This window comes from Typopeltis vanoorti, chromosome 5 (genome assembly GCF_054136105.1).
Source record: "Typopeltis vanoorti isolate ZY-2024b chromosome 5, IOZ_Tvanoo_1.0, whole genome shotgun sequence".
Lineage (NCBI taxonomy): Eukaryota > Metazoa > Arthropoda > Arachnida > Uropygi > Thelyphonidae > Typopeltis > Typopeltis vanoorti.
Window position 1 is genome coordinate 149219086 of NC_143553.1, and position 25879 is coordinate 149244964.

General features: G+C 33.5%; 1 protein-coding gene across 1 annotated transcript in view; it reads right to left on the reverse strand.

Annotated features, from left to right (window-relative positions):
• Nucleotides 1-637: 637 nt before the first annotated feature.
• The window catches only part of LOC150106932 (uncharacterized), a 63498-nt gene continuing 38256 nt past the window's right edge, over nucleotides 638-25879 (reverse strand). Inside the window, exons 2-3 of the mRNA XM_090392832.1 lie at nucleotides 4470-4619; nucleotides 638-3855 (exon numbers count right to left, since the gene is read on the reverse strand). Coding sequence (XP_090248958.1) covers nucleotides 3620-3855; nucleotides 4470-4619 — 386 coding nt within the window. The 3' untranslated portion in view covers nucleotides 638-3619. The remainder of the gene's footprint in view (nucleotides 3856-4469; nucleotides 4620-25879) is intronic.

Here is a 25879-nt window from a genome sequence, read left to right on the forward strand (position 1 = left end):
CAATGGAAACATCTCTACTGGGGAAATACAGAGAGGTATAAGACAGGGTGACACAATCTCTCCAAAATTATTCATAGCTTGCCTAGAAGAAATATCCAAACCTCTTGATTGGGAAGGTCTGAAGATAAATGGAAGATATTTAAGCCATTTACGCTTTGCAGATGACATAGTTATCTTTACGTCAACTGCGCATGAATTACAGATTCGTATCCATGAACTCCAAATTGCTAGCAAAACAGCTTTCCTAAAGAAGAACCAAGTTATGTTCAATAGCTATTCCAACCAGAAATAATAAAAATCAATAGTGAGGAAATTAAACAAGTAGACCATTACATATACTTAGATCAACAGATATCAATGGAACAAAATATCATGGATGAAATTAAAAGACGCACAATGCTTTGGTGGAAAGCATTTGGAAAATTACAATCAATATTCCAAAGCCAACTACCATTGTGCTTGAAGATAAAAGTTTCTAACAAATGTATTCTTCCTATATTGACATGTGGCTGTGAAACATGGACATATATATACATCAATGTCCTTCTAGGTGATACTCAACTTTTCACTTGTAGAAAAGTTGAGAGAAAGAGAAAGTAGAAGAAATTGTGAATGATTATTAAATAAAATGACTATATACTCAAGACTTTTTTTTTTCGTTTATTTTAACTTTTACAGTAATAAGCTACTAGACTTTCCATAATTATTGTAAAAATATATTTTTTTTTCACCAAAATAAGACTTATGTACAAAACAACATTTATATAGACATGATATTAATATAGTCTAACCACGTGATAACTAAAATGAATTTTCACTTCTGGCATGTATATAAAGAGAACAAAATTCTTATCACTTTAAGTGTGTTCATATTAGTACATATGAATAATAACACAAGCAAGAGAATAAAAATAGTTTCACTGTGTAAAAAAGTAGAAAAATCTAGACTCTTATCAAAATTCTATGATCCACTGTTTTTCTCTTTGCAAAAGATAACATAACTCTTGAACATATTTAAAAATATAACGTGGGTAAAAATGCGCTTCTCAAAGAAGTCGCTAAACATAAAAGTTAAATCGAAAATACAACCTTAATGAGATTCTTGATTGTTATGAATAATTAAATAAAATAAATGCAAACGAAAGAACATTTACAACAGAGGGCGTGTTGTAGTAATCTAATCTTTAGCACCTGTTCGTAAACAGTTCTATCAGAATCAAAAATTATATTTTATCATGTCGGTGAAGGAGGAGGGGCTAACTTTCTATTTTTGTTTTTTATTTTATAAAATTATAAAATTTTATTTCCTATAATTAAAAAATAAAAGTCATATTCTACACACAAAAATAATAAAAGTTATACTGTATATAATTTTTATTTATAATTATCTATATAATTATCATAATTCAAACATCATTTTTAGTATTTTAATTAACCTGCATAATTTCAAAATATAAATGGTGTACTGTTATTTTACTGATTTGCGCTAAATTTTAAAGATTAAACATTAATTTTTCAAAATATATAAAATAAAATTAAGTAAAACAGAAAAAATAGAGAATAAAGTGAAAATTTTGAGGCTAAAGTGTTTTTTTTTATTCTTATTCAGATGTCGCAAATTATACCGCACCAAAAATTTATATACTGAAAATCCCATTCCAAAAGATGTTAACCAATCATACGAATTTCATGACATACAGCGACATCTATAACAGAGCGTTTCCTTTTCATTTATCGACTGTCATATATTTCATAATTCTTCACTCATTTGTAGCTCATCGCATTATAGTTCGAAAATCATTATAATTATTTCAATTACTAACAAATTTAAACATTAATTACCTTTTTACAAATATCAATATTTTATAAATATTACAATAAACAGCATTTATTATGTGATATATAAATATAATATTGGTGCTATAAATAATTAGACAAAAAATTGTATAATACTCTTAGTATATCAATATAACGTAAATAATAAGTGCACTTTTTTAGAAACAACCATTATAACATGGTTTAAAAATTCGAACGTCCTTGAGTACAAAAATAGCACTATTTCTATTGAACTTTGTAGGAATTTGTTCCTATTACAGTAAGTGCATTAAACTTCAGTTAGGTGAATAATGTATAATACTGTTGTTGTTTCTATTTTTTTATAATGCTTTATTTTCTTTTTTTCTTTTTTCTTTATTTTGCAGGAAGCAGTTCAGTATAAGCATGAATTTTTCGATATCAGAAAAACGAACGATTTATTAACGAATTAAGAAGCCTGTTTTATCGTGTGATATTTATAAACATTTTAGAAAAAAGACTTTTCAACATGGAGTGTTACTGATTAAAATAATTCTGATGGTTAGCCCTACTTGTGAATTATTTAGGCGTCGATGAAACATCCTTATCAAGAATGGGAAAGGATTTTGGAATAAAGTGTAAATACACGAATGAATCTCGTGATAGGCACTTAAACAGGTGTGAGAGTCCTGGCAAGACACTTTTAGGGAACTTTTCCATACCTGAATTGAGTCGAAATTTTTTCTAAAATGCGTATGATGTTCATTTCGGCAGCTGATTTTTTTTTTTTTTTTTTTTTTAGATATTGATTATATGGCATATTTCAGCGCACTCTGAGAGGCATCACGAGAATTTAATATTGTGTGGCCATCTTGAAGCAGATTTAGAAAAACAGAAAAAAAAGTATCGAAAATTTTAAAATAAATATTAACAGAGTGCATTTGTAGCATTCAGTGTTGTGTTTACTAATTTACTAATTTAATAAAAGTTATTAATTTTCAAAAAAGTAAAAAAAAAATAAGCAAAAATAATTTAAAACCTCGTATAAAATTAATAATCCCTAATTCTGAAAGAATAATTAATCATGTGTTTAAATATAAATTTATTTTGAAATAATTCCGATTTGATTCAAAAATGACCAAGAGTGTCCAAAAACCATCTGGTTATTTTCTTCGGGATTTTAAGAATACATTTTTGGTAATCAAAGTTTTTTTTTTTATTAATATGAAAAGTATATTGTTCTAATGAACAAGACCAGACATTCTGTGAAGTAAATTGTATATTGCGTGCTTTTATGTGGTTTAAAAATCATTTAAAATGCAAGTCAACTTTAAATAATGAATTAATTTTAATTTTCTTATGTTTTTTTTTTTTTTTTTTTGCCGAAAACTGCTAAAATATATGCTAGTTAAGTGATATTTAGAGTCTGTATATTTCTATAAAGACTTTTTGTTCTCAAAATGTGTTAGGATACATATAAACACAAAAAAAAGACAAAAAAAATTTCCCAGATTGTAGATTGGCTACTAACGTAGCCTATAAACAATGAACATATTAACATATATCTATTTATAGAAAAGAAACAAAGTGTGAGTAAAAGTTCTATATACAAAAATGGCCTAAAATTCATCATATGATTTACATTCGCCTCTTTTTTTTTTTTTTACAAGAATCCGTTCTTATTTAATGTCTTCACATTTGTAAGCGATTGATTGTTTTTTGTTTTTTTTTTAGAGCGAAGAGTTTTCGGATGCAGTCTTAAAATAATGAAAAAAATAGAGAATTCAAATGAAATATCTTCCTGCACAACCCACTGATCACGTGATCATGCTTTAGACTGCATTTGATTAAGAGTAAAGACTTGTTGCTGCCTTTTCTTGTGTCTTTTTCTGGCTAAGTTGGACTCCACCCAAAATAACGCCGCTGCACAGATTTCTAGGACGGCACCGACCACACCAAATCCAAAGGACCAAGAAAGAAAATTGTTGTCAGGATCCGGCATCCAGTTTCGTTCGTCTCCCAGAGCTCCGAAGGTAACGACGGCAATGGTAGTGCAGACACCTGTGGAGTTATTTGAAAAGATCCAGAGTTGAAGTTATGCATCTAGTTTTACTGGCAGCAATCAAAATTGTGTAATTATTTGTAGAAAATTAATGCTATCAAGAGTTTAATGCTTCCATTATATTAAAATCACACTTAGTTGATTGCCAAGATAGCAGTTAAGTTTAAGATTACTACATAAACAAAGATTGCAATAGTTTTCATAGATAGTTATCATAAATGATCGTATTTTGAGGTTAATATTCAAAATTATTGATAAAAAGGATTAGATTGGTTAGATTAGGGAAGAACCCATTAATTTTTTTATGTTCTTTGATCTGTTTTAAGTTTTGCGAGAATAAAATCTTCTCACCATACGAAACTACACGGGATTCGAACCAACTGCCTATTCTTCATTCATACATTCAGTTGTCATTCGGTTTGTAAACTGGTGAAATGTTCAATTGGCTTCCCAATCCATATTTTGACATTTCATATTCTTCTATTGTATCCCTGAAGATATCTCTGTCACAGAGACGAAACATTGGAAGTTATTTAATTGTTTTCACTCGAGGAAACATTCACCTAAGAATAAACAGAAATGTTATTTTCTGCTTAAAATATCATCTACTTACCTGCAAAACAGTTCAGGCTACTCAGGCATCTGAGGGTAACGACGTCTTTATCAGAGGCAATGCATAATACCAAAGCAAGAACCAGAAGACAAGCCAGTAGCAAGAACACAAATCCAAGTGTGAAAAGAGTTTGGACGGCCACAAAAAATGCTGCAATGAACAATTAAAAAAAATGGTATAGTGTAGGTCTATAAACAACAAGGATCAGTTTATTATTATATAAAAAGGTTTAGTTTTTAAAACATCAATTTATTTCTTAGTAAATACTAAAAAATATTGACACTTTTTTTTTTTTGGTTATCTTGAAACGTTGGCCACAAAGCTCATTGGGTGAAGAATGATTCATACAGTAAAGCGTAGAGAATGAAATAAATGAATCACATCCTTGTTAACTATTTAGTATTAATTAGAAGGAAAGAATAACTAATTCATTTCTATATAAAATAAATATATTAAATAATTAATTTTTTTTTAATAATTAATTACTATTTTAAAATTAATAAATAATTAGATTTTTTGAAATTTAATTTCACCCCAGGTATTTTTTATAATAAATTACATACAAATAATTTTTGGTGAGATTAAGCAGATAAGTGAGGGAGCGGTTGGAATTAATCGGCCGTGAGATTAATACCCTTGGAGGGTAATGGATGGCAATGCTGTAGCCAATGATGTTCTAACTGAGGCTCGGCTATTGTTGTTATCCTCCTTCCATGATCAGAGCTTTAATTTAATAGCTCAATAACACCTTCTACCTACACTGTCCTCTACAGATAACGGGGAAGATGAAAAGCAACCTTGCTTCGCCCCTTTAAGCCAGTCCTTATAAGGACTAAGCAGATATACATGCTTTCTTTATGGTCGGTCCGAGCGGTTAGCTTAGCCAAGCGCACCCATAGCCCGGGCATACATATGGGTGCGCTTCGCAACCATATGCCCGGGGAAGGAGTGTCCTGGGTTCGATTCCCGTCGGAGAGACGTGAGGAGCTCAAGGATCTTCCTCAGTCATAGCCAAGATAGCCGGTCTTGGGCGCGGGAAGCAGGCTTTTTCCCCAGTTTATTCTGGGATTTTTCCTCCCGCAAAGCAGGTAAACCGGCCCGGTGAACACACGCTTTGACGGACATGAGATACCACCGGGAATAAGGAGCAACCAACCTATTCCGAGATTATCGGCTACGGAATTTTACGAGGTGAAATGTGTAGGTCTGCGCGAAAGCGTAACATACGATGATGACTTTATGATCGAACTTTAAAGGAGGTTTTATGAGTTTTCCTTCACGTTTTTCTATTTAACTTCAACAGTTTCTTTAAAATACACAAATTTCATTTAAAATATAGGATTATTTTTATTATTATTACATAAAATTTAAATTAAGAATCTCGATGAAAATACTTGAAAAATATATATATGTATATATATATATATAAAAGAGATTTAACAATTTGTTTTCACAGAATAAAGCTGTATAAGTAAATTCAAAAAATTCGGTTTTTGTTTCAGTTCGCAATATTTTGGTTTTGATTTCGGTTTTCACTATTTTCATTTTTTGGTTTTAGTTCACCAGTTTGGTTGAGTGCTGCGTGTTTTAACTGTCTTTACGATGTTATTAATGGTGTTGGGCATTTTAATAGTGTGTAAACACGTTGACATTCGTTGTATTTTATTCATTTCATGGAGCTATAAAATGGATACATCTCCAAGAAAGCGTTAAAAAAAAAATCGGTACTCTTTCTTAGCCCACATCTATGACAAACTGCCATTCAGTGTGTTGTTAGTTTGTTACTGTTAATGCGATTTTAAATAGGTTTAGGGACACAGATACCCTTTCTTGACAGAAAAGTAAAATGAGGGCGAAAAAGAAAAACTACACTTACTCAAGATCGTTTACTTATTTTCTTGCGAATGTTTTTTCTTTGAAATATGAGTGTTCGGATTAATTTTTTCGCTACTGTATATCTATTATTGTAAAATATAATCACCAAAGGGACGTGCTATTCCAATTTGTGCAATTTAGATTTTTGCAATATAGACTTGTAATGCAACAATGATTATATTTATATAAATGTAATTGTTATTAAATTTATAAAAGTATAAATAATTTATACAAAAGTAAGAAAATGAAATCAGTCAGTTCCTGATGAAATTTTAGCTCGCTATAAACACGCACGGTTGCCAATCAATCTCCCATCGTACAAAATTAACTTGGGAGAGCAAGTTATGAATTTCCACAGTAACCCTAATTTGAACTTTAATAAGTTGTTCTCGTCACGCTTCGCGTAATGAATTATTTCAAGACGTGACCCCCGGGAGTATTCTATCGCCTATTTACATTAACGCATAGCATGACGGGAAATGCGTGGGACGGACGGTATAACGAGGATCGTTCTAGATAAAGCCGCATTGAGAATAACAACGTCAAAGCGGCAGGTGTTTTCTTACAAAACAATGGTACATTCGTGATCTTGTGGTCGTGGTTAGATCCTCCCGATTTAATCCGCCAAATAAGAGACCCTTTCTGGTCTTAGAGGGGGGGGGAGGCAGTTAGTTCATCCGCATTCTTTTCGGTTAGTGGCCTCGCGCGTGTGGAGTCTAAGAAGTGGTCTTAACACTAGATTAGTCACGAGAAAGTAACGTGAGCGATAACCACTACTTTCTATAATAGAAGCAGCTTCTGTATGTGCATATGGCAATGCTAATATCACTGTAGTTTTTTCACAGCTCTAAACTGGACTTTTCGATGACTTATGTCTGTTTTTAGACACGAATTAAAACATTTTTTTAATATTTAAATGTTTAAGAACGTCCTTAGCGATAATTCTATGATTATCAAAATTTTCTGTTATAGTATGAAATATTTTGAAAGTTAAAAGAATAATTTCCTAGGTAGTTAATAAAACTAGAATAATATGAAGACAAATATCAACAGGTTGACTTAGTTGATAATAGATGGCGCAACCACGCATTCAGTAAAATATTAGTACGATAGTATACATATTTTGTTTTTTGCAATGTAACATGAATATTGCTCTTAAATCTATAAAACTAAAAAAATATTGAAATCAATTTCATTTTATACTGTTGCATTTTCATTTTACATTATGGAGTTCAATTTTATGAAACAATGTATATACAGGAAGATCATTTCAAAAGTCTGCGCACCATGCGCGGCCAATGGGATAACGTTAAGGCTCTAAGCCTTAGATAACTTAATTTCCACCTTCACGTCAATTGTTTCCAAATGTGAAAGGCTTTCATTTATTTTTTAGTAGTAATCTTTAAGAAAGAGGCAGTGGTGACCTCTGTGCATACTTTTTCTTCAAAAAAAAAAAAAACGCCACGTCGCTGTCTGAAAAGTTATCTTCCCAGTGCGTTTAAGACTCTAATTTTAGTATTATTTTCTTAATAAAATAAAAATGGATAAAAAATAACAATGGAATTTTAAGAAACTATAATATATTTACTATCAAATAATTTTTTTTCTGGTTACGCCAAATTTAAAACTTTTATTTATTATAATGTAATAAACCACCCTTTTAATTTTTATATGTAAAAACTATAATTAATATGGTCAGCAAAAATTGTGATATATATATTTTTGTATGGCACAACAATTTTGTGCATACATTTTTCTTTGTCCATACGCTAAATGTAAAACTTTTATATAATATAATATAATATATATAATATATTTATTATATTTATTATAATGTAATAAACTACCCTTTTAATTTTTATATGTAAAAACTATAATTAATATGGTCAGCAAAAATTGTGATATATATATTTTTGTATGGCACAACAATTTTGTGTATACATTTTCTTCAAAAAAAAAAAAAAAAGCCATGTCGCTGTCTGAAAAGTTATCTTCACACTTTGGGGAAGATTGTTGCACCATATAACAATTTTCGCTGACCAAAAAAGCTTAATTGAAGCGCGGCTTCGCTCTCCTAGGTTTCTTCTGAAGTCGCTGAGGGGGGGGGGGTTTAACCTGAGAGAGCATTTTGAGTCTCCGGGGAGGGGCTGTGTCGGTGGATGCTTTTCCCTGGAATATGAGCGGTTCCAACGCTGAGTTGGAAGGTCTTTCGGCCACTGTGGAGTGGTCTAGGGATCGTCCGAATTTTTAGAGACGGCTTTACTTAGATATAAGGCTTTTGAATATCAGGGGAGTCATGTGTTGCTGTTTTGGCGAAACCAGTTTTAAGACTTTCTGTCTACAGCTCCACCCCCGTCGCTGCACCTAACAATACTTTTTCATTTTTCCAGGAATCCCTACTGTTGGAGACGCTTAACAGAAGGAGACAAGGTTGGGGGCGGGGACGGTTTTTTCTATTTTGCTGGTGGGTGAAACTCAATCAGCACTAACGACCCCCACCCTTTTTTTTTTTTTTTTTTTTTTGCTGTTATGATCCAAGACTAGTAAAAAGAAGTTTTTTGATTCTAGGCTTTGCCTATAAAATTCGAAGTTTTCAACAGCATGGAATTATTTTAGAGTGATTTTTTTTTATGCCTGCATTTTGTTTATTATTTTCGAAGGTGACGCATAGGTTGAAACTGGTGTAATGGGTAACAATATGTCTCTATGTAGGCTCAAAAGCATTTATCTCTCAAAAGCAGGTATTAGATAACTTTGAAAATATGCAAAACTCAGGGATTCTAGAAGATTTTGGCTATACTGGGTTCAAGGTTATCCTTCTGATAATAGAAATTCGACAACAAACTGTTAAAAATAAATTTTCCATGTGAATAGATTAAGATCAATGATGTTATACATCGTCGGAAAGAGTCATATATATTACAGAGGGAAAAAAAGTTTTAACACTTTCGATAGATTGATAGAAAGAGAGTTTTCTTCCTCCTCTTCTGTCATCTACACAGGGAAGAATGTTCCTGATATCACAGTTGGTTTTTTTTTGGGGGGGGGGGAAGATTGTTATTAGCACATTCAGATGCGTACTACCCTATAATAATGAGTCCGCATTGCGGAGGATGATAAATTGAATAAATTGAACGAAGGTATAAGACAGGACATAAACAATAATAAAGTCTGAATCTTAAAGGATACACATCCATTTTTTTTTTTTTTTTTTTTTTTTTTTTTTTTTTTTTTTTTGAGGGTGGTGATGTTGGGGGGAATCCAGGTTATGCCACTGCTAACAACATAAGTTTTGGTAGTCTTCGCATACTCATTCGGAATTTTATTGGAATTCGTTCCATTTTCTGGCAAAATGTTTGAAAACCAATGCTAATTCAAATATACAAAAGAGATTCATGTTTCGAAACAACACTGGAACTGGGAATGCTGAATTCGTGATGAAATTTTTCTGTTTTCAGAGCTTCGGATGCTTCAGAAAAACCAATGCGAGAAAGACGAGCAATGATAATCTCTTAGCCACCCGCCAACCACTACCTGATTTCTGGTCGCAAACACTTGGGTCTGAATCCTGACGCAAACTTGATTAGGACTTTTCAACTAAATGTCAGTTAGTAAGTTCCACATGAACTTAAGACGATTTTCTTTCTCGGAAACTCGAGTTAATCCCGCAAGACAAATTGTCCAAAAGAGAAACACGTCATTTTCATGCATAGCAAAATGTCCTCATAGCATTGCGCCGTTATGATTTCCCCGTCATTTGGACTGTCTCAGGACTTCTGGAGATGGATTGCCATCTGCTGAAAACACACACTATGTGTGATGGTAGACACTAATGATGGGGTCCCACAAGGTTCTGTCCTCTCACCAACCCTCTTCCTGCTATATATATCAAAGACCTACTTCAGTTGACCTCCAACCCAATACACAGTTTTGCAGATGACGGCACTCCTCCCTTTCATTTGATAAACCTTATCCTACACAACTCACTTCAACCGACAGAACATCAACCACAAGTACCCTTAATTCTGACCTCCAATGGAGCTCAGATAACCTCGTCAACTTCAACGCTAGTAAAACCCAGTTCTGTCTTATCTCCCACAAAAAAGAACCATTTCTCCCAAGCATTATTTTTGATAACACTCAAATTCTCAGACAAGATGAGATTTATCTTCTCGGAATTACCCTGACATCAGGCCTCTCCTGGCATAAACAAATCACAACCATTGCATCCTCAGATTTAAAAAAACTAGCTTTACTCTTTCGCTCAAGACGTTACTTCACCTCTAAACAGCAGTTAACATTATACAAATCACAAATCCGTACAGCTATCGAATACTGTTCTCACATTTGGATTGAGGGCTCCTAAAAGCTCCCTGAAAATGCTTGACTCAATACAGAGGAGAGCAATTACACTGATAAATGACCCATCTCTCACTAACTCGCTCCCCTCACTTTCACACAGAGGCTTGGTCTCTGCGATTTGTATATTCTATAAATATTTCCATAGGAAATGTTCAATCTGAAACATCAATAATTCCCCACTCTGTACTAAGCCCTTCGGAACTCGTACAGCTGCTGCCCAACATCCTTTCGCAGTACACCTTGAAACCCACAGAACAAGTTTCTTCTCCTCCTCATTCATCCCTTCTACTGCAGTACTGTGGAACAGTCTTCCCCCTGACGTATTTCCCAAATAATACAATATATAGGCTTTTAAATCAAATGTAAACAAGTTTTTCCTTTCCCAATCCACTACCCATATACGGTACTCAAGTACTATCAGAGGTTGATCACCCAACCTCTCGTATATGGGCCCAACATTAAAAAAAAAAAAAAAAAAAAATCTAAATACAATCCAACTCTTATTTTTCTTCCATTTGGATGTTTTCGTTTTCTTTCAGTGTTTCTACTATAAGAGATTAATAGAAAAAAATCAGTAAGGGAATAATAACAGCGACGTCATTATTTATCACAAAATATACCAGCAATATTCAGCAGCTCTGTGTTGGTTATTGTAATAAATACATATAAATTCGGTAAGAAAAGTAGTTCGACTGAAACTTAAATTGAGATAACTAAACAAATTTTAGTGGTTATTATAAATGCTAGAATTCATTAAGTTCCAGAGTAACTGCTTTGTACTTCGTGAAACGCTATATTAAAATCGAAATGGTTTTGCCAAATTTTGATCTTAAAAATAGTCCTACAGAAACAAACTCGAAAGTGCTGAATTTTTATAACAATTCCAAATGCCCGAATTTCAATAAAATCCACTAACCAGAACTAAGGAAGGAAAAAAAAAAAATTCAAAGAGCGAATTGATGAAGAGAAAACAGTTTAATTTTGGTTTGGATGGCCAAACGGTTATCCAATCCGCTCTCTATCTATCAAGCTGTAGATTTTCGAATCCAAAACTTCCTCGTTCACCACTCAAAAAAAACGGGAGTATACAAGATCAGTAGTTCGTGTGGAATTGGGGATGTTTGGACAAATAGGACAGTCAGGAGAGATATAACTGGAACACATTAAGATGCAAATTGAGCATTATGGTTGCATCGTACATCGTACAGAAATAACTTACGCTGTTAGATCATTCAAAGAGTCGGATTCATCGATTCATATTAAATTAATTTTATTTATTAAATAAAAACTATTAAAAATTAATGTAATAAATATATATTTTTGAAATATATCAAATTCGTAAATTAATAACTGTTTTTTAGTTTATCTTTTTGTAATATAATTTACACACTCTGTATATCTTTATATAATCTGTTTATACAAATAAATCTAATGCCACCATTTATTGCTATATACTTGCAAGTATGTATAACTGCCTTTTGATGTAGTACATTTTGATGTAGTACCCAAAATAATGGTGTATATGAACATATACCAATATGTTGTTTAAAAAAAAAAACGTCTGAAATTATTAGACTTTCAGACAAAGGGGCATTGAATGTAAATCAGCATAACATGATATTGCATACTTAAAGAATTTCAACTGTAGATAGATATATAATTAGATAACAAACTATTAAGTGGTATTTCAAAGAGTCAATAAAATAATATGATCAATTGTACAGGATTCCTTCCTCCTCCGTTTCTTGCTTATGTTTCATTATTCGCACTATACTTTACTACTTAAAATTAATTTTTATGAACTGCTGATCAGTGAACCATTCGGGTATGAACTATAATCTACAACTCCAGTTATTCATTTGTTCTCTGATTACCCTCGGTAATCACCCGCGTAACAAGAGCACTCACATCCTACCGCATTGTTATCCAAGCTGTCTCTTCCGGGATATGTCACGTGATCTCATTTTTGTTCGTTTGCTGGTAAATACAGTCTAATTCACGTCGAGTATTGTAAATCGCAACGCTAGGTGACACTTCTCTCTCTTTCTCTTTTCTTCTTTCTTTCTTTCCAGGTCACCGATTAGAATCGCTACAAAATGACAAGTTATCCATATCACCTACAGTCTGTATCGTCGTGCGAAACAGCACGTGAAGAATAACTTCCTCAATGCCACGTAAAGAACTGACGTACTCTATTGAAAGCAAATTTCCTTTTCCTATTGCTCACACGAGATGACTTCAGTTATGCGTACATTAGGCAACACAACTGGTCGCTGAATTTTCCAAAAATTTCAGTATTGTAGAACAAATGGAAGCAAATATATTCTTGGAACATATACCAATCTGCACAAATGGTGATCAGACTTTTAAAAATCTTTCCAGTGTATTCAATTTTTGGAAGTAAAATTTGTAAGATGCACACTTTTATCAATGTTTCATTAATTTAATACACGCATTTGACTATTCCAATAGTTTAAGTTGTTAAAATGTTAGATATATCGCGTGTAAATAAAATGTAAATTTTGTCGATGCATGGTTATTTATCGAAATGTTTTATGATTACAGCCAGTAAATACGGAGTAATTTATTAATAGGAAAACTATTTCAAATAAATTATTCTGTGTTTATCTGCAGAGTGGGAACTGTTGTAACCAGAAATATGCAGTCACGAAGTCTAATCGCAAGAAGAGACTGACTGCCACACAGACTGCAAACTCCATCACAAGTGAGTATCAAAATCCAACATTTCCCAAGTATAAATTAAAGATACCAAGAAATTCTATACTTGGTTTAATCCTTTAACCAAGTGTAAGCAAACAAAGTTTGCGCCTGAAGTATTTTCAGGATTGGGCAACTCGTATATAGACGCTAATGACTTCACATCACTTTCCTTAGTATCCCATAATGCAAAGCACATATCCTTACGGACATGTATAATACTATGCGTTAAGGGAAGAGTCACTACCAAGACTGGTTTCCCTGTTTAAGTGCGGGGATACCGCTCCCAAAACTCGTGAGATCTCCCACATTACCCAACAATGAGTGACCCAAAGGATCAAAAACCTAGCGTTGTTCCCCCCAGTAACAGGCTCACCCTGTCACCGAGAACTCTCAGCGTTTGGCTCTATCCAGTGGCAGGCTCACCCCACCACCGAGCAGAACCGCTCATATTTCAACAGCCGTGCCTTATCATGGGCTACAGCATTGCCATCCATTACCCCTCTACCTGGGTAACAGCAACAGCCGAGCCTCAGTTAGAACTTCATTGGCTACAGCATTGCCATCCATTACCCTCCAAGGGTATTAATCACCGCATCTCACGCTCGATCCGTTTTCGGTGGTACTGAGGTGGAAGTAATGGAGAAGTCATATTTACCTATACGAGTTGCCAAAAGGTGTACCACCTTATTATTAAAATACCCTGGATTAGAGAAACTTTGCTTACACTTGGATAAAGGATTAAACTAAGTATATAATTTTTTGTATCTTTAATTTATAGTATAATTAGGTGGAAAAACTGTCAACAACTATCTCTAATCCAAATTTCCCAAGTATTTTCCTATACAGTACATGTCGAGGTTAATGTCATAGCTGCTATAACAAGTTCCTATTGAATGTGGGGATTATTAATGTAACAATAAAGTGGAAGTGTTTCCGGTGAGTGACATTCGAAACATGTACGAATACCACGACAGCAAGTATTTACGGAGAAAGGTCATTCACTCCGTCCACCTGAAAACGGACAAGATTACCATCCAACGCAGAGCTAAATGAAAAGTAAATACGTTCGCAAATGGGTGGAGGAAGGAATGGAGATACGGCAAAGTTAATGCTCGAGTCGCTGCGAAAACTGTTGTGACTTTTGTCTGTTAGTTTCTTTATAATGAGAAAATACTGAGGGATTTTAAATGATATGTTCTAGTGTGGTTTAAGGAGCATAATCTTAAAATAATAATAATAATACAGTCCTACATCGTGGGCAATTATCAACTGCATTTAGTGCTGTTTCAGTGTGTACTGAAGGCAATTTTGATTTGCGTAATTTTGCTATTAAAATCCATAAAGATAAGTACCACATATTTGTTTTTGTCTAGCGATTTATTTTGTTCGTCTGTCAGTAAATTCTTGCAGTACAAATCCTTTTTGAAAAATGTATTGTTTTGTAGTTTGTTTTATTTTTTTTATTTATTAAAGAAATTCTTCTAGTCAATTGTTGACGATTCTTCTGTTATTTTTTCAGTAAATTGAAAACAGGAAGGAAGCTAGTTGCCTATGCCTTTCTTACTTCAATTATTGTGCATCGGGGATTTATAGCTATTTTTATTATCATTATTTTTTTTTTAATTTACACAAGAAAAATATTTCAGGTGTAATTATTATTTTTGTTTATCGTCTGTTCTTTTTATTTTCTGTCATTTTACTTTATACTTTGAATTATGAAATATTTTGTTCCTTTTGATAAGGAACAAAACTTTTGATTTTAAAATTATATTAATATAGCATTATTATCTGTACTGTAACAAAATAATGCCGTGCATAAATTTTACAGTGTTCACGTAATTTCTTTGAGAAATAAACTGTTGTTAAAACGCGTCTGAAGATCATTGCTTTATGATTTTTTTGCTTTCTATTTTTTTTTCTATTTTTCGCTATAAAAAAAAAAAGTATAACAGGCCAGAAACTCTATTGCAATTGTCTCATGTAAGCAGAAAGATTTTTTTTTTTAAGATAAACTATTCAGTATTCAAGAACGTCTCAAGAATAAACCATCCTAAAAACGCTAACAATTCTATGAGTGCATTCTTGTGTTACTCAAAAAATGTGTCGCCTTCTTTAATCCTGTAATTAGTAGACACACTGCTAGAATGGATTGTCATTCTTCTTATATCCATACCATACAGTTCACTGCTTTAACCTAAATTTGCACATTACACGAAAAATCTACGTCTGTCATTTCTGTTAAAATAAATGTACAAGTTTCCTAAACGAAACTTTCAGAACGCCATCTAGTGACGACTGTATTCAGAGCAGTACAAATCGAAATTAACCACAGTCTGTTTAGTTCTGTTAATTACGCTCATTTCAAAATTGTACACATTTAAAAATTACCATTCACCTCCATCCTCCTTCCTTTTATTTTTTTTTAAAAGATGTGAATTCAATTTCCTGCTTCACGGCAGTCTTGGAAGCATGCGATTAATTACGAGATTCTCTGAAGTGTGCCATTATTACTGTCTTTTCCCGTTAGAGGACCTTCGTGGCGTCTAAGGTGAACATACCACAAATATATTCAAGCATGACGTCGAAAGCAACTTATGCCATTTCTGACATTTTTAAAAGACTCACTTTAGAAATTTCTAATATAAATAAAGATTTATAAATGAATTTTAAAAAAAAAAGCTAAACCTTTAAATAATTTTAATTTTTTAAATCTCCAACATCACAGAAATTTAAATCGATATAATTATATTATATTTTTATATTAAATTATATGCTAAATTTAATTTTATTTAAATTAAATTTAAATATTGTAATAATATCAAAGTTTTACAATCACTATTATTATTACCTATTGATTAAGAATAACTTTTTTCCAATACTGGAAAAATATATTATAAACTACTAAAGTATAAAGAGCTAAAAAGCTTCATTTCGGCAATGAAAACATTACTTAAATTAAGGGGATATTGAATCCCACATAGTTTTAAAACCGAATAAGAAACTCAAAGATTGGAATCAGAGAGTTTCTTGCCGAATATAGTAAACTATAAAGTATCGGCGGACACTAGCGTTAGCCAATGCAAGTGATCCTAGTACATAGTACATTATTACTGGGCAACTCGTTGCAACGAGTTGCCCAGTAATAATGTACTATGTATTACTATGCATTATTACTGTACTATGCATTATTACTGGGCAACTCGTTGCAACGAGTTGCCCAGTAATAATGTACTATGTACTAGGATCACTTGCATTGGCTAACGCTAGTGTCCGCCGATACTTTATAGTTTACTATATTCGGCAAGAAACTCTCTGATTCCAATCTTTGAGTTTCTTATCTTATTCGGTTTTAAAACTATGTGGGATTCAATATCCCCTTAATTTAAGTAATGTTTTCATTGCCGAAATGAAGCTTATTAGCTCTTTATACTTTAGTAACTTAATGGTTGCACCTGTTTGGAAAACTCGTTCGCAAAGTACATAAGTTCTTTTCGCTATACACTATGGTATTAGGTCTAGCTGCTCACTGATGAAGCCTCAAAAAAGGCTGAAACCGGTCTGGGTAGTGACCTCCCTCCATGTGTTTTTACATTATGGAAAATACCTAAGAATAGCGATCTGAACTTCTTCCTCCACCTTTGCAACGAGTTGCCCAGTAATGTACTATGTACTAGGATCACTTGCATTGGCTAACGCTAGTGTCCGCCGATACTTTATAGTTTACTATATTCGGCAAGAAACTCTCTGATTCCAATCTTTGAGTTTCTTATTCGGTTTTAAAACTATGTGGGATTCAATATCCCCTTAATTTAAGTATATATTATAAATATTTATAAATTATAAATTAATTATTAAATTAATTATAAATACCATAAATTAATAAATAAAAATATGATATAAATAAATCCTCTAACGACGCCTTTATTCCCCAAAGTCAGTAGAATTAACTAAATTTTGGAAATCGGTAGGCAGTGAGTGTCATCCTCAGTCGTCATCGATAGTTGAGTTCAAGGCTACCGATGATTTTGAAGACTTCGGGGTAAGAGTGTGGCAAATAATTAGCTAACTTAATATTATTTCTGAAACAAAGCGATTTCTATGATTTCTGCGCAAGCAAATATTCTTCTTCCTATGCCAAAGATTGACTAATTCGAGAACCAGCTGCAAAAAAATTACTAAAAAATAAAATAAAAAAGCATAGAAAATGTTCTAGAAAGTCGGCGTGCATTATAGTAGCAGAACAGTTGATGAAGTACTGTGCACCAAGAATAGGGTGATGTATATGACTAAATTTATCCAACAATTTCAGATACTCATTAGTCAGCAAACACAAAATTTACGAACCAAAGCCAACAATGCATTATTAGGAAATGTTAGTGTTCTTCAAAACGTCTCATACAAAAATGGGCTTGTTAGTATTTTTCCCCTTTCATAAATAAAACAACATCATGGACTACATCCAATGTCGTGTGCATATGGAGTCAGGACTTGTAGACATATCTTGACTACAGAACACATGAAAAGCAGAAAGTCAATTCTATTAGTGCATCACGCAGGTCGAAAGAAAAATGATTTGGTGTTCATCTCAAGGATATTGAACGTTACGATTTGCAATAGAAATATGCAGTTTTTCTTTTCTTTTTTTTTTTTAAATAAAAAATTTTACTGACACGGCCATCACATTACTGTGCCATAAACTAATTTTATACTAAATTTTAAGTTTCTATAAATGTATATTCGTCATACTCTAATGACAATAGCTAAAATTACTAGTAAACTATAAACAAGTTACAAAACGTTACACTATTTTTAAATCAGTGTCTTCTTTTGTTAAAGAAATTAATCGCATAAAGAACAAGTAAACTTTATCGTTTACTTAAATCGTGCTAATTAGCCGAGTGGACAGTATCAACTTCCAATCAGCAGCAAACGCTATGGGTTCGAAACCTATTTGTGGCATGGCTGTTTGTGTAAGTCTTTAACTGGGTACCGATTGGTTTCTACAGAAAGCTTCCAAATAATCTAACCCTAAGTCAAAAGAACCTTAATAAGGACTTTTCAGGAGAAGGAATGGAGCTGATTTCATACGAAGGTGGTAGAGTTATGATCCTACAAAACAGGCAAACCGGCTAGAATAACACAAAACAATTAATAGACATAATATCCTGGTCGCACAATCTTTGTTACGTCATAAACAATCCAACCCAATGACAACCGACCGTACTACGGCTATTTGATGAAATTATCATAAAAACATTTATACATAAAAAAAAAACTCTATTCAGTAAATTAAGAGATCACCCATCATGTCAGTAGATACGTACTGTATATACGTACCTCGTATATACGAGGGCTGTTCGATAGTTGTTCAGCCTCGTATATACGAGGGCTGCTCGTATATATATATATATATATATATATATATATATATATACACACATATACATCATGAATTCCTTTTTCAAGAAAAAAAAAAAAAAAAACATATAGGAAGTGGACATGGAAAAGTCCAAATGGAAAAAACTAGTCAAATTGATTTTATCCTTAGCAATAAGGAAAACATCATTCAAGACTGGGCTGTTATAAATACCTTCAACACTGAAAGTGACCATCGTATGGTACGCAGTAAAATCCAAATAAATTGCCAAAAAGAAAGAAGAAAAATATTTCGAAGATCGAAGCAAAACATAGATGTGCACAAACTCACCATTAAAAAATATATATAAAACTAAATAATAGTCTTAAACATGTTATTTTAAATGACAATGCTCATCCATCAGAAAGTAATGACATTATTACCCAAAACCTTTTCCAATGCTCACTTGAAATAGTTGGTACCACAGAAAAGAAACAGGTCAAATTTTGCGAAGAAACAAAACAGCTTATGAAAAAAACGAAGAGAAATGAAACAATCAAATAACATACAGAAAAAATAACACACTGAATTTTGCAAAACGATAGAAGAAATAAGAAAATGCAATTGTAAATTCGTACACCAAACAATTAAAAATAACCGTATTCTCAAAAAGGCCAAACAGCAATTGGTGAACAGCAACAAACAAATAGTTGCAATGAAATTACAAGATGAGACCATCACCAGAGATAGATTGCTATAGCAAAACGAATTGAAGAAATCTACTCAGGATTATGAATTAAATGAAAAAGAACTACGAAATAGCTGAAGTACCACAGATTCTACCAGAAGAGGTGGAGCATCCAAAGCTTGCAAAATGGAAAAACTGCAAGTGAGGTTGAAGTTATAGCTGCACTTCTAAATGTAGGTGGAGAAATGATCTACAACCTCTTTGCAAAACTGTTTACTTTATGACTGAAATAAAATGATGTACCAAAAACATGGAAAAAGGCTGCCCTATTTTTGATACATAAAAAAGTGAGGTAGAAGACTTGATGAACTATAGTTCGCCCACCGATTAGAGATCCCTCGACACTTCTGCGCATGTCAGAAAACGAAGACTCCATTCCGATAATAGGGTAATCAATCTGTCTTCTGGGATGAGTTTGTTTATTCTTACAGGTAGGAAAATTCAGCTTTTCTTTTACGAACATTGTAGTTTTTAAAGTGTAACTATTTTGCTTGTATAACAGTTGGAAAAATGTACGTAGAGTATTAACAAAATTAAAAAAAAAAGGTATAGCATAAAACAAAAATGTAACTAAGTTTATTTTTCAGAAAGTTTTCTATAAAATAAAAATAATTATACAGAAAAACAGAATTTTTTTCAAATGAACTTAGATATTCTAAACTTAGAGTTGAGAGAACTGAGGCACTTTTAATGTCCTAAACCGATTAATTATTTATGACTTGTTGTGACTCTTTTAACAAACCCATGCAAAAAAAATGTTGGAAAAAAATGCTATTATCAAATCCTTTTAATCTTTAGAGTCATCTGAATCGCTGTCCGAATCACCATCACTTTCACTTACACTGATCACCAAAGGTTCGCATAATTCTTCGATAATTCCGTCTCTGTCCCAATACATATTTTCCAATGAGGTGACATGAGAGCAATATTTCCCCCAGTTTTGAACTGTAATATTTTCAATCGCCTGTTCTGAAAGCTTAAAAAGTTTGGACATATCAATATCCCCAGTTACGTTGCGATGGAGAATGAAACTTTTCACCTTCTGCCCAAACATACTCAATAGCATTAATATCGCAATGATATGGTATTAGCCTCAAAGCTAGAAATCCATGCTCTTTGAGCATCGTGTCGAATTTAAATAGTTTAGTTGTGGGCGAGTTTCTTTTGGCCAAATTAAGCAGTTCAATTTTTCGCATATCTGGGGAATGAGAAATGTTATTTGCAGAGAGCCAATCCATAAGAACTTGCTTCTTATTAGACCAATTTGGAGCTTTGTTTAATCGAATAGAGTAATATTCGATTAAACAAAGCGTTATCAATTATAACAACAGCATTTTTAGGAAGGTTTGGAATCAGTTTTTCTTCTGCCCACTTTTCGAAGATCGTAGAATTCATTTGCCCATGGTAATCCCCAATAGTTGAATTGGCTTTGTATAGTAAGTTTGAATTCGGTTAAAAAAAAACCATTTCTCCATCCGCATATAAAATTATTATGCGCTGCGAGGCATTTCCTGTTTGTAGCACTCCACATTCTTCTTTAGACTGCCAACATTTTCCATAAGTTAAATTACTATCAATCCAAGTTTCATCTAGATACACAATCGGTCTTTTCTCCTCCCTGAAACGTCTTATTGCTCTCAAATATTGCGTTCTAGATAAAACAATGTCACTTCGCTCTGATAAGTTTCCTTTTATTCTGGGACTTTTTAAAAGAAAATCCGATTTCATGAAGTATTTTCCTTAAAGTTTCTCTTTTCCAAAGAAAATTAATTTTTTCTCTAAGCACAGAAATCAATTTCGAAACAGTTGGCACTCTTTTCTCGATCACGTAAAATTCGTGAATAGTTCTTCATATAACGTCTACATCAAAATCATTCAAAGCTACGGTTTCGATGATTTTCTTTCTCTGGAGCTTTTTCTTTTTTTAGGAGATTTAAATTTTGGCTTACCTTCACCTTTTGATTCCCTACGAATTCTTTTAACAGTCGACCCCGATACGCCCGCAATTGCACTTGCATGTTTTATGACTTGAGAAAGGGGGAACAAGAAGATGGCCTTCTGATGATTCTTTTTCGTAGAATGTCAGCACATTATTCAATATTCTTTTGCAAGAGCTACTGAAACGTTTAACAACAGAACGTGTTGACTGTACTGGATCCATCATACAAATTAATAATAAAAAAAATAATGCAAAAAGAGAACAACAAAAACCAAGCTAGTACTAGTACGGCGACAGACAAGAAAGCACGTGATTTCTTGTTGGCGACCAAATCGTACATCCTTCATTTCTTTCTCCCCTTCAGCATGAATCGACTATTCTTGGCAAAATGTCAAGGAGAGATCTACAAACAGTGGGCGACCTATACCGACCCATCAGTCTACTCTCAGTGGTTTACAACAGTCTTAGCTCACAGGCTTTGTATGACTCTAGACCTAGCACAACCAAATGAACAAGCAAGCTTTTGAAGTGGCTTTAGTACAATGGACCATATTCAAGTTGTACAGCAGATTATAATACAGACTCGTGTCCATAAACTCCAAATTGCTAGCAAAACAGCTGGCCTAAAGAAGACCCAAGTTATGTTCAATAGCTATGTCCAACCAGAAATAATAAAAATTAATAATGAGGAAATTACACAAGTAGATCATTACATATACCTAGAAGAACAGATATCAATGGAGAAAAATATCATGGGCTAAGTTAAAAGACGCACAATGCTTGGGTGGAAAGCATTTGGAAAATTACATTCAATATTCAAAGTCAACAACCATTGTGCCTGAAGAGAAAAGTTTTTATCCAATGTATTCTTCCCATGTTGGCTGTGAAACATGGACACTAAACGCAAAGGAAACTCAACAAAATCTAAGAATACCACAGTTTGGTATGGAAAGAAGTATGCTTAGTATCACAAGGCTGGATCACAAAAGAAATACGTGATTAAGAAACCAAACCAAAGTCTCTGACATCATAAGAAGAGTGAAACATCTGAAGTGGCAATGGGTTGGACATATTGCTCGAAGACAAGATCAAATGGAAAAAAGAAGTACTGGATTAGATTCCACGAGAGGAAAAACGACGCCGACCTAAATCAGGGCGGATTGATGATATCATCAGATTTGCAGGAGTGACATGGAAAATGAGAGCCATGGACAGAGAGAGTTGGAGTAATCTTGGAAAGGCCATCATCCAGCAGTGGATCGACAATAGCTGATAATGATGACGACGACATTATATATACCCTACATATATAAAATGATAAGCCTTTTTATGTCACATTTGTATGTCACGTTTTTTGAAACGTTTTGTAACTCAGGGGGCTACCCTGACTGTCGAGTCTTCAAAATTCGAGTCATCAGAAGTCAGGGAGAACCGGCCTACCAGTCCGAACTCGGGGTGTTGGGAGCCGTAGGCGCCAGGAAGGAGTAGCCCCCCCACCTAGTATGTATATATATATATATATTTATTTATTTATATATATATATATATATAAATATATATTATAATATATATATATATATATATATATATATATATATATATATATATATATATATATATATATATATATATATATATATATATATATAAAATGACGAGCCTTACTTACTGCTTACTTATTATAACAAGGGTGACGAATAAATTGGACAAGGGGGCATACACAGTAGTATATTTCGATTTTGCAAAGACGTTTGATAGATTACCATATGGCAAACTAGTAGTTAAACTGGAACAGTGGGGTTGGAGAGTAGATTAGTATGTTGGATTGGAGATTGGCTGTCTGATAGGTATCAACAGCTTCTGTATATGGGGAGGAGCGATATCCCAGAAGAGAAAAGTCACTAGATGAGTGCCCCAGTGGTCTGTTTTGGGGTTATTGTTGTTTAATTTATATGTAAATGACATCAGAAAGGGGTTAAATGGTGATATACGGTTGTTTGCAAATGCTGCCAAGTTCGGGAGAGTTATGAGGCGTAGAGCAGATGTTATAGCTTTGCAAGATGACTTAAATAGACTAGCTGAATAGGCGAGTGTGTGGTAGCAAAGATAAGATGTAAAGTATAGGTTTGCTGGGATATTTCAGAGGAGGAGGAGACGAAGGATTTGAGGATTTTGGTGGATAGAGATTTGAAATTCTGTGGACATTTTGCTAAAATTGTGAGGAGGACACAGCAAATTATGGCAATCATGCGTAGAACACTGACGTGTAGAAGAAAGAATGTTTTGATTCCTTTGTACAAGGCTTTGATCAGGCCGCGTATGGATTATTGTGCACAGATTTAGTTGCCAGGTTTACAAATGGATGTTGAGATCTTGGAGAGGGTTCAGAGACGATTAACTAAGTTGGTTTCTAGTCTCTGGAATGTGCAATATGAGGACAGATTGAAGAATGTAAATTACATAGCCTAGTGGATAGAAGGAAGATTGGAGACATGATCGAGACGTATAAGTTGGTAAGGGATAATTACCAGATTAACGTGGATGAGAATTTTCATTATCTGGAGACAGGGGAAAAACAAGAGACCATTCCTGGAAGCTGTATATGGTGAGATGAGCAAGGAGGGGGGAGTAGATTTTTTGCATGGAGAGTGGTGGGTGATTGGAATGCATCGCCTGAGAGAGTGTGGCGAATTCAGGGACAGTGAATGCATTTAAGTAGGGGTACGATGAACTGTCCAAATGTGTTGTGTTGCTGTTCATCCCCCCGCGTAGGTATATATATATACTGTATATATATATATTAATCAGCTATGCCCGATATTAATCAGCTACCTCTCAAAGATAAGATATTCCAATACGCAGACGACACAGCTAAAATATCCATCCATAATAACGCAAGCATAGCCCAAACAAATATGCAACATGACATTGCGAAGCAAGAATGTTTTTCATCTTTCCCGTTATCTGTAGAGGACAGTGTAGGGATAAAGTGTTGTTGAGGACAGTGTCGTGATAAGGTTTTTTGAGCTATTAAAGCTCTGATCATAGCAGGAGGGTAACAGCAATAGCCAAGCCTCAGTTAGAACTTCACTGGCTACAGCATTGCAATCCATTACTCTCCAAAGGTATTAATCATCGCATCTCACGGTCGATTCCATACATCAACCAGATCAATACCAAAAACCATCGCATTATAGTTCTTATAAGATAAGAACTGGGCGATGGACTGAGTCCTTGACTCTCTATCCCGTCATCTGAATGAAGAAAATCTGTGTGGATTGCTAAAAAGCTCCAGTCATGACCCCTGGAAATCCAACCATAGCTTTTCATTCCAGTTATCCCTTAAGAACTGGACGATGGACCGAGTCCTTGACTCTTTATCCCGTCATCTGAATGAAGTAAATCTGTGTGGATGGAGTGTTGTTGAGCTAAAAAGCTCTAGTCATGACTGGGTAACGGCAATAGCCGAGCCTCAGTTAAAACTTCATTGGCTAGAGCATTGCCATTTGTTACCCTGGAAGTCCTAAAAAGGACTTTATTTCAATTCATTTCCCAACCATAGCTTCTTATCCTTATAAGGACTGGCTTAAAGGGGCGAAGCAAGAATGCTTTTTATCTTCCCCGTTATCTGTAGAGGACAGTGTAGGGATAAGGTGTTATTGAGCGATTAAAGCTCTGATCATGGCAGGAGGGTAACAGCAATAGCCGAATCTCAGTTAGAACTTCATTGGCTACAGCATTGCCATCCATTACCCTCCCCCCAACCATAGCTTGAAGCAACTACGATAAATTTATTATTTTATTTGATATAAATAAAAAGGTGTGAAATCAAATTTCTGATTACTGCAAGAAAAACTAGAATTCAATGATTATTTTTTGAAATATAAAATTAAAAATCCTTTTACAGTTTTTTATTATGATTATTTCTGTTATTGAAGGGATTAAAAAATGCGAATTAGGAATTTTCTTTAATTTTCTATTTATTAGGTTTTTGTAATGCAACAGTGATAAATGATCTTAAAAATCAGAATTATTAAAAAGGGAAGAAAACTGTTTTGAAAAAAAAAAAAAAGAACAAATAAACAAAATAAAATAAAATCTTTTCATTTTATTATTATTATTATTATTATTTATTATTATTAATACCACCTTAGACAAAAACAAAATTGCCATGGTAGTCTTTATTGATCTAACTAAAGCATTCGATACACTTACACATCAAACCTTGTTAGAAAAGTTGAGGCATGTTGGAATAGACGGGCCTCTTCACAGGTGGTTTACAAACTACCTTCAAAATAGAAAGCATATCACACATATCGGGTCAAACCGAAGCAGATAGCTACCAGTAACCTGTGGAATACCACAGGGAGCTGTACTCTCCCCAACTCTATTCAACATTTACACGCCCG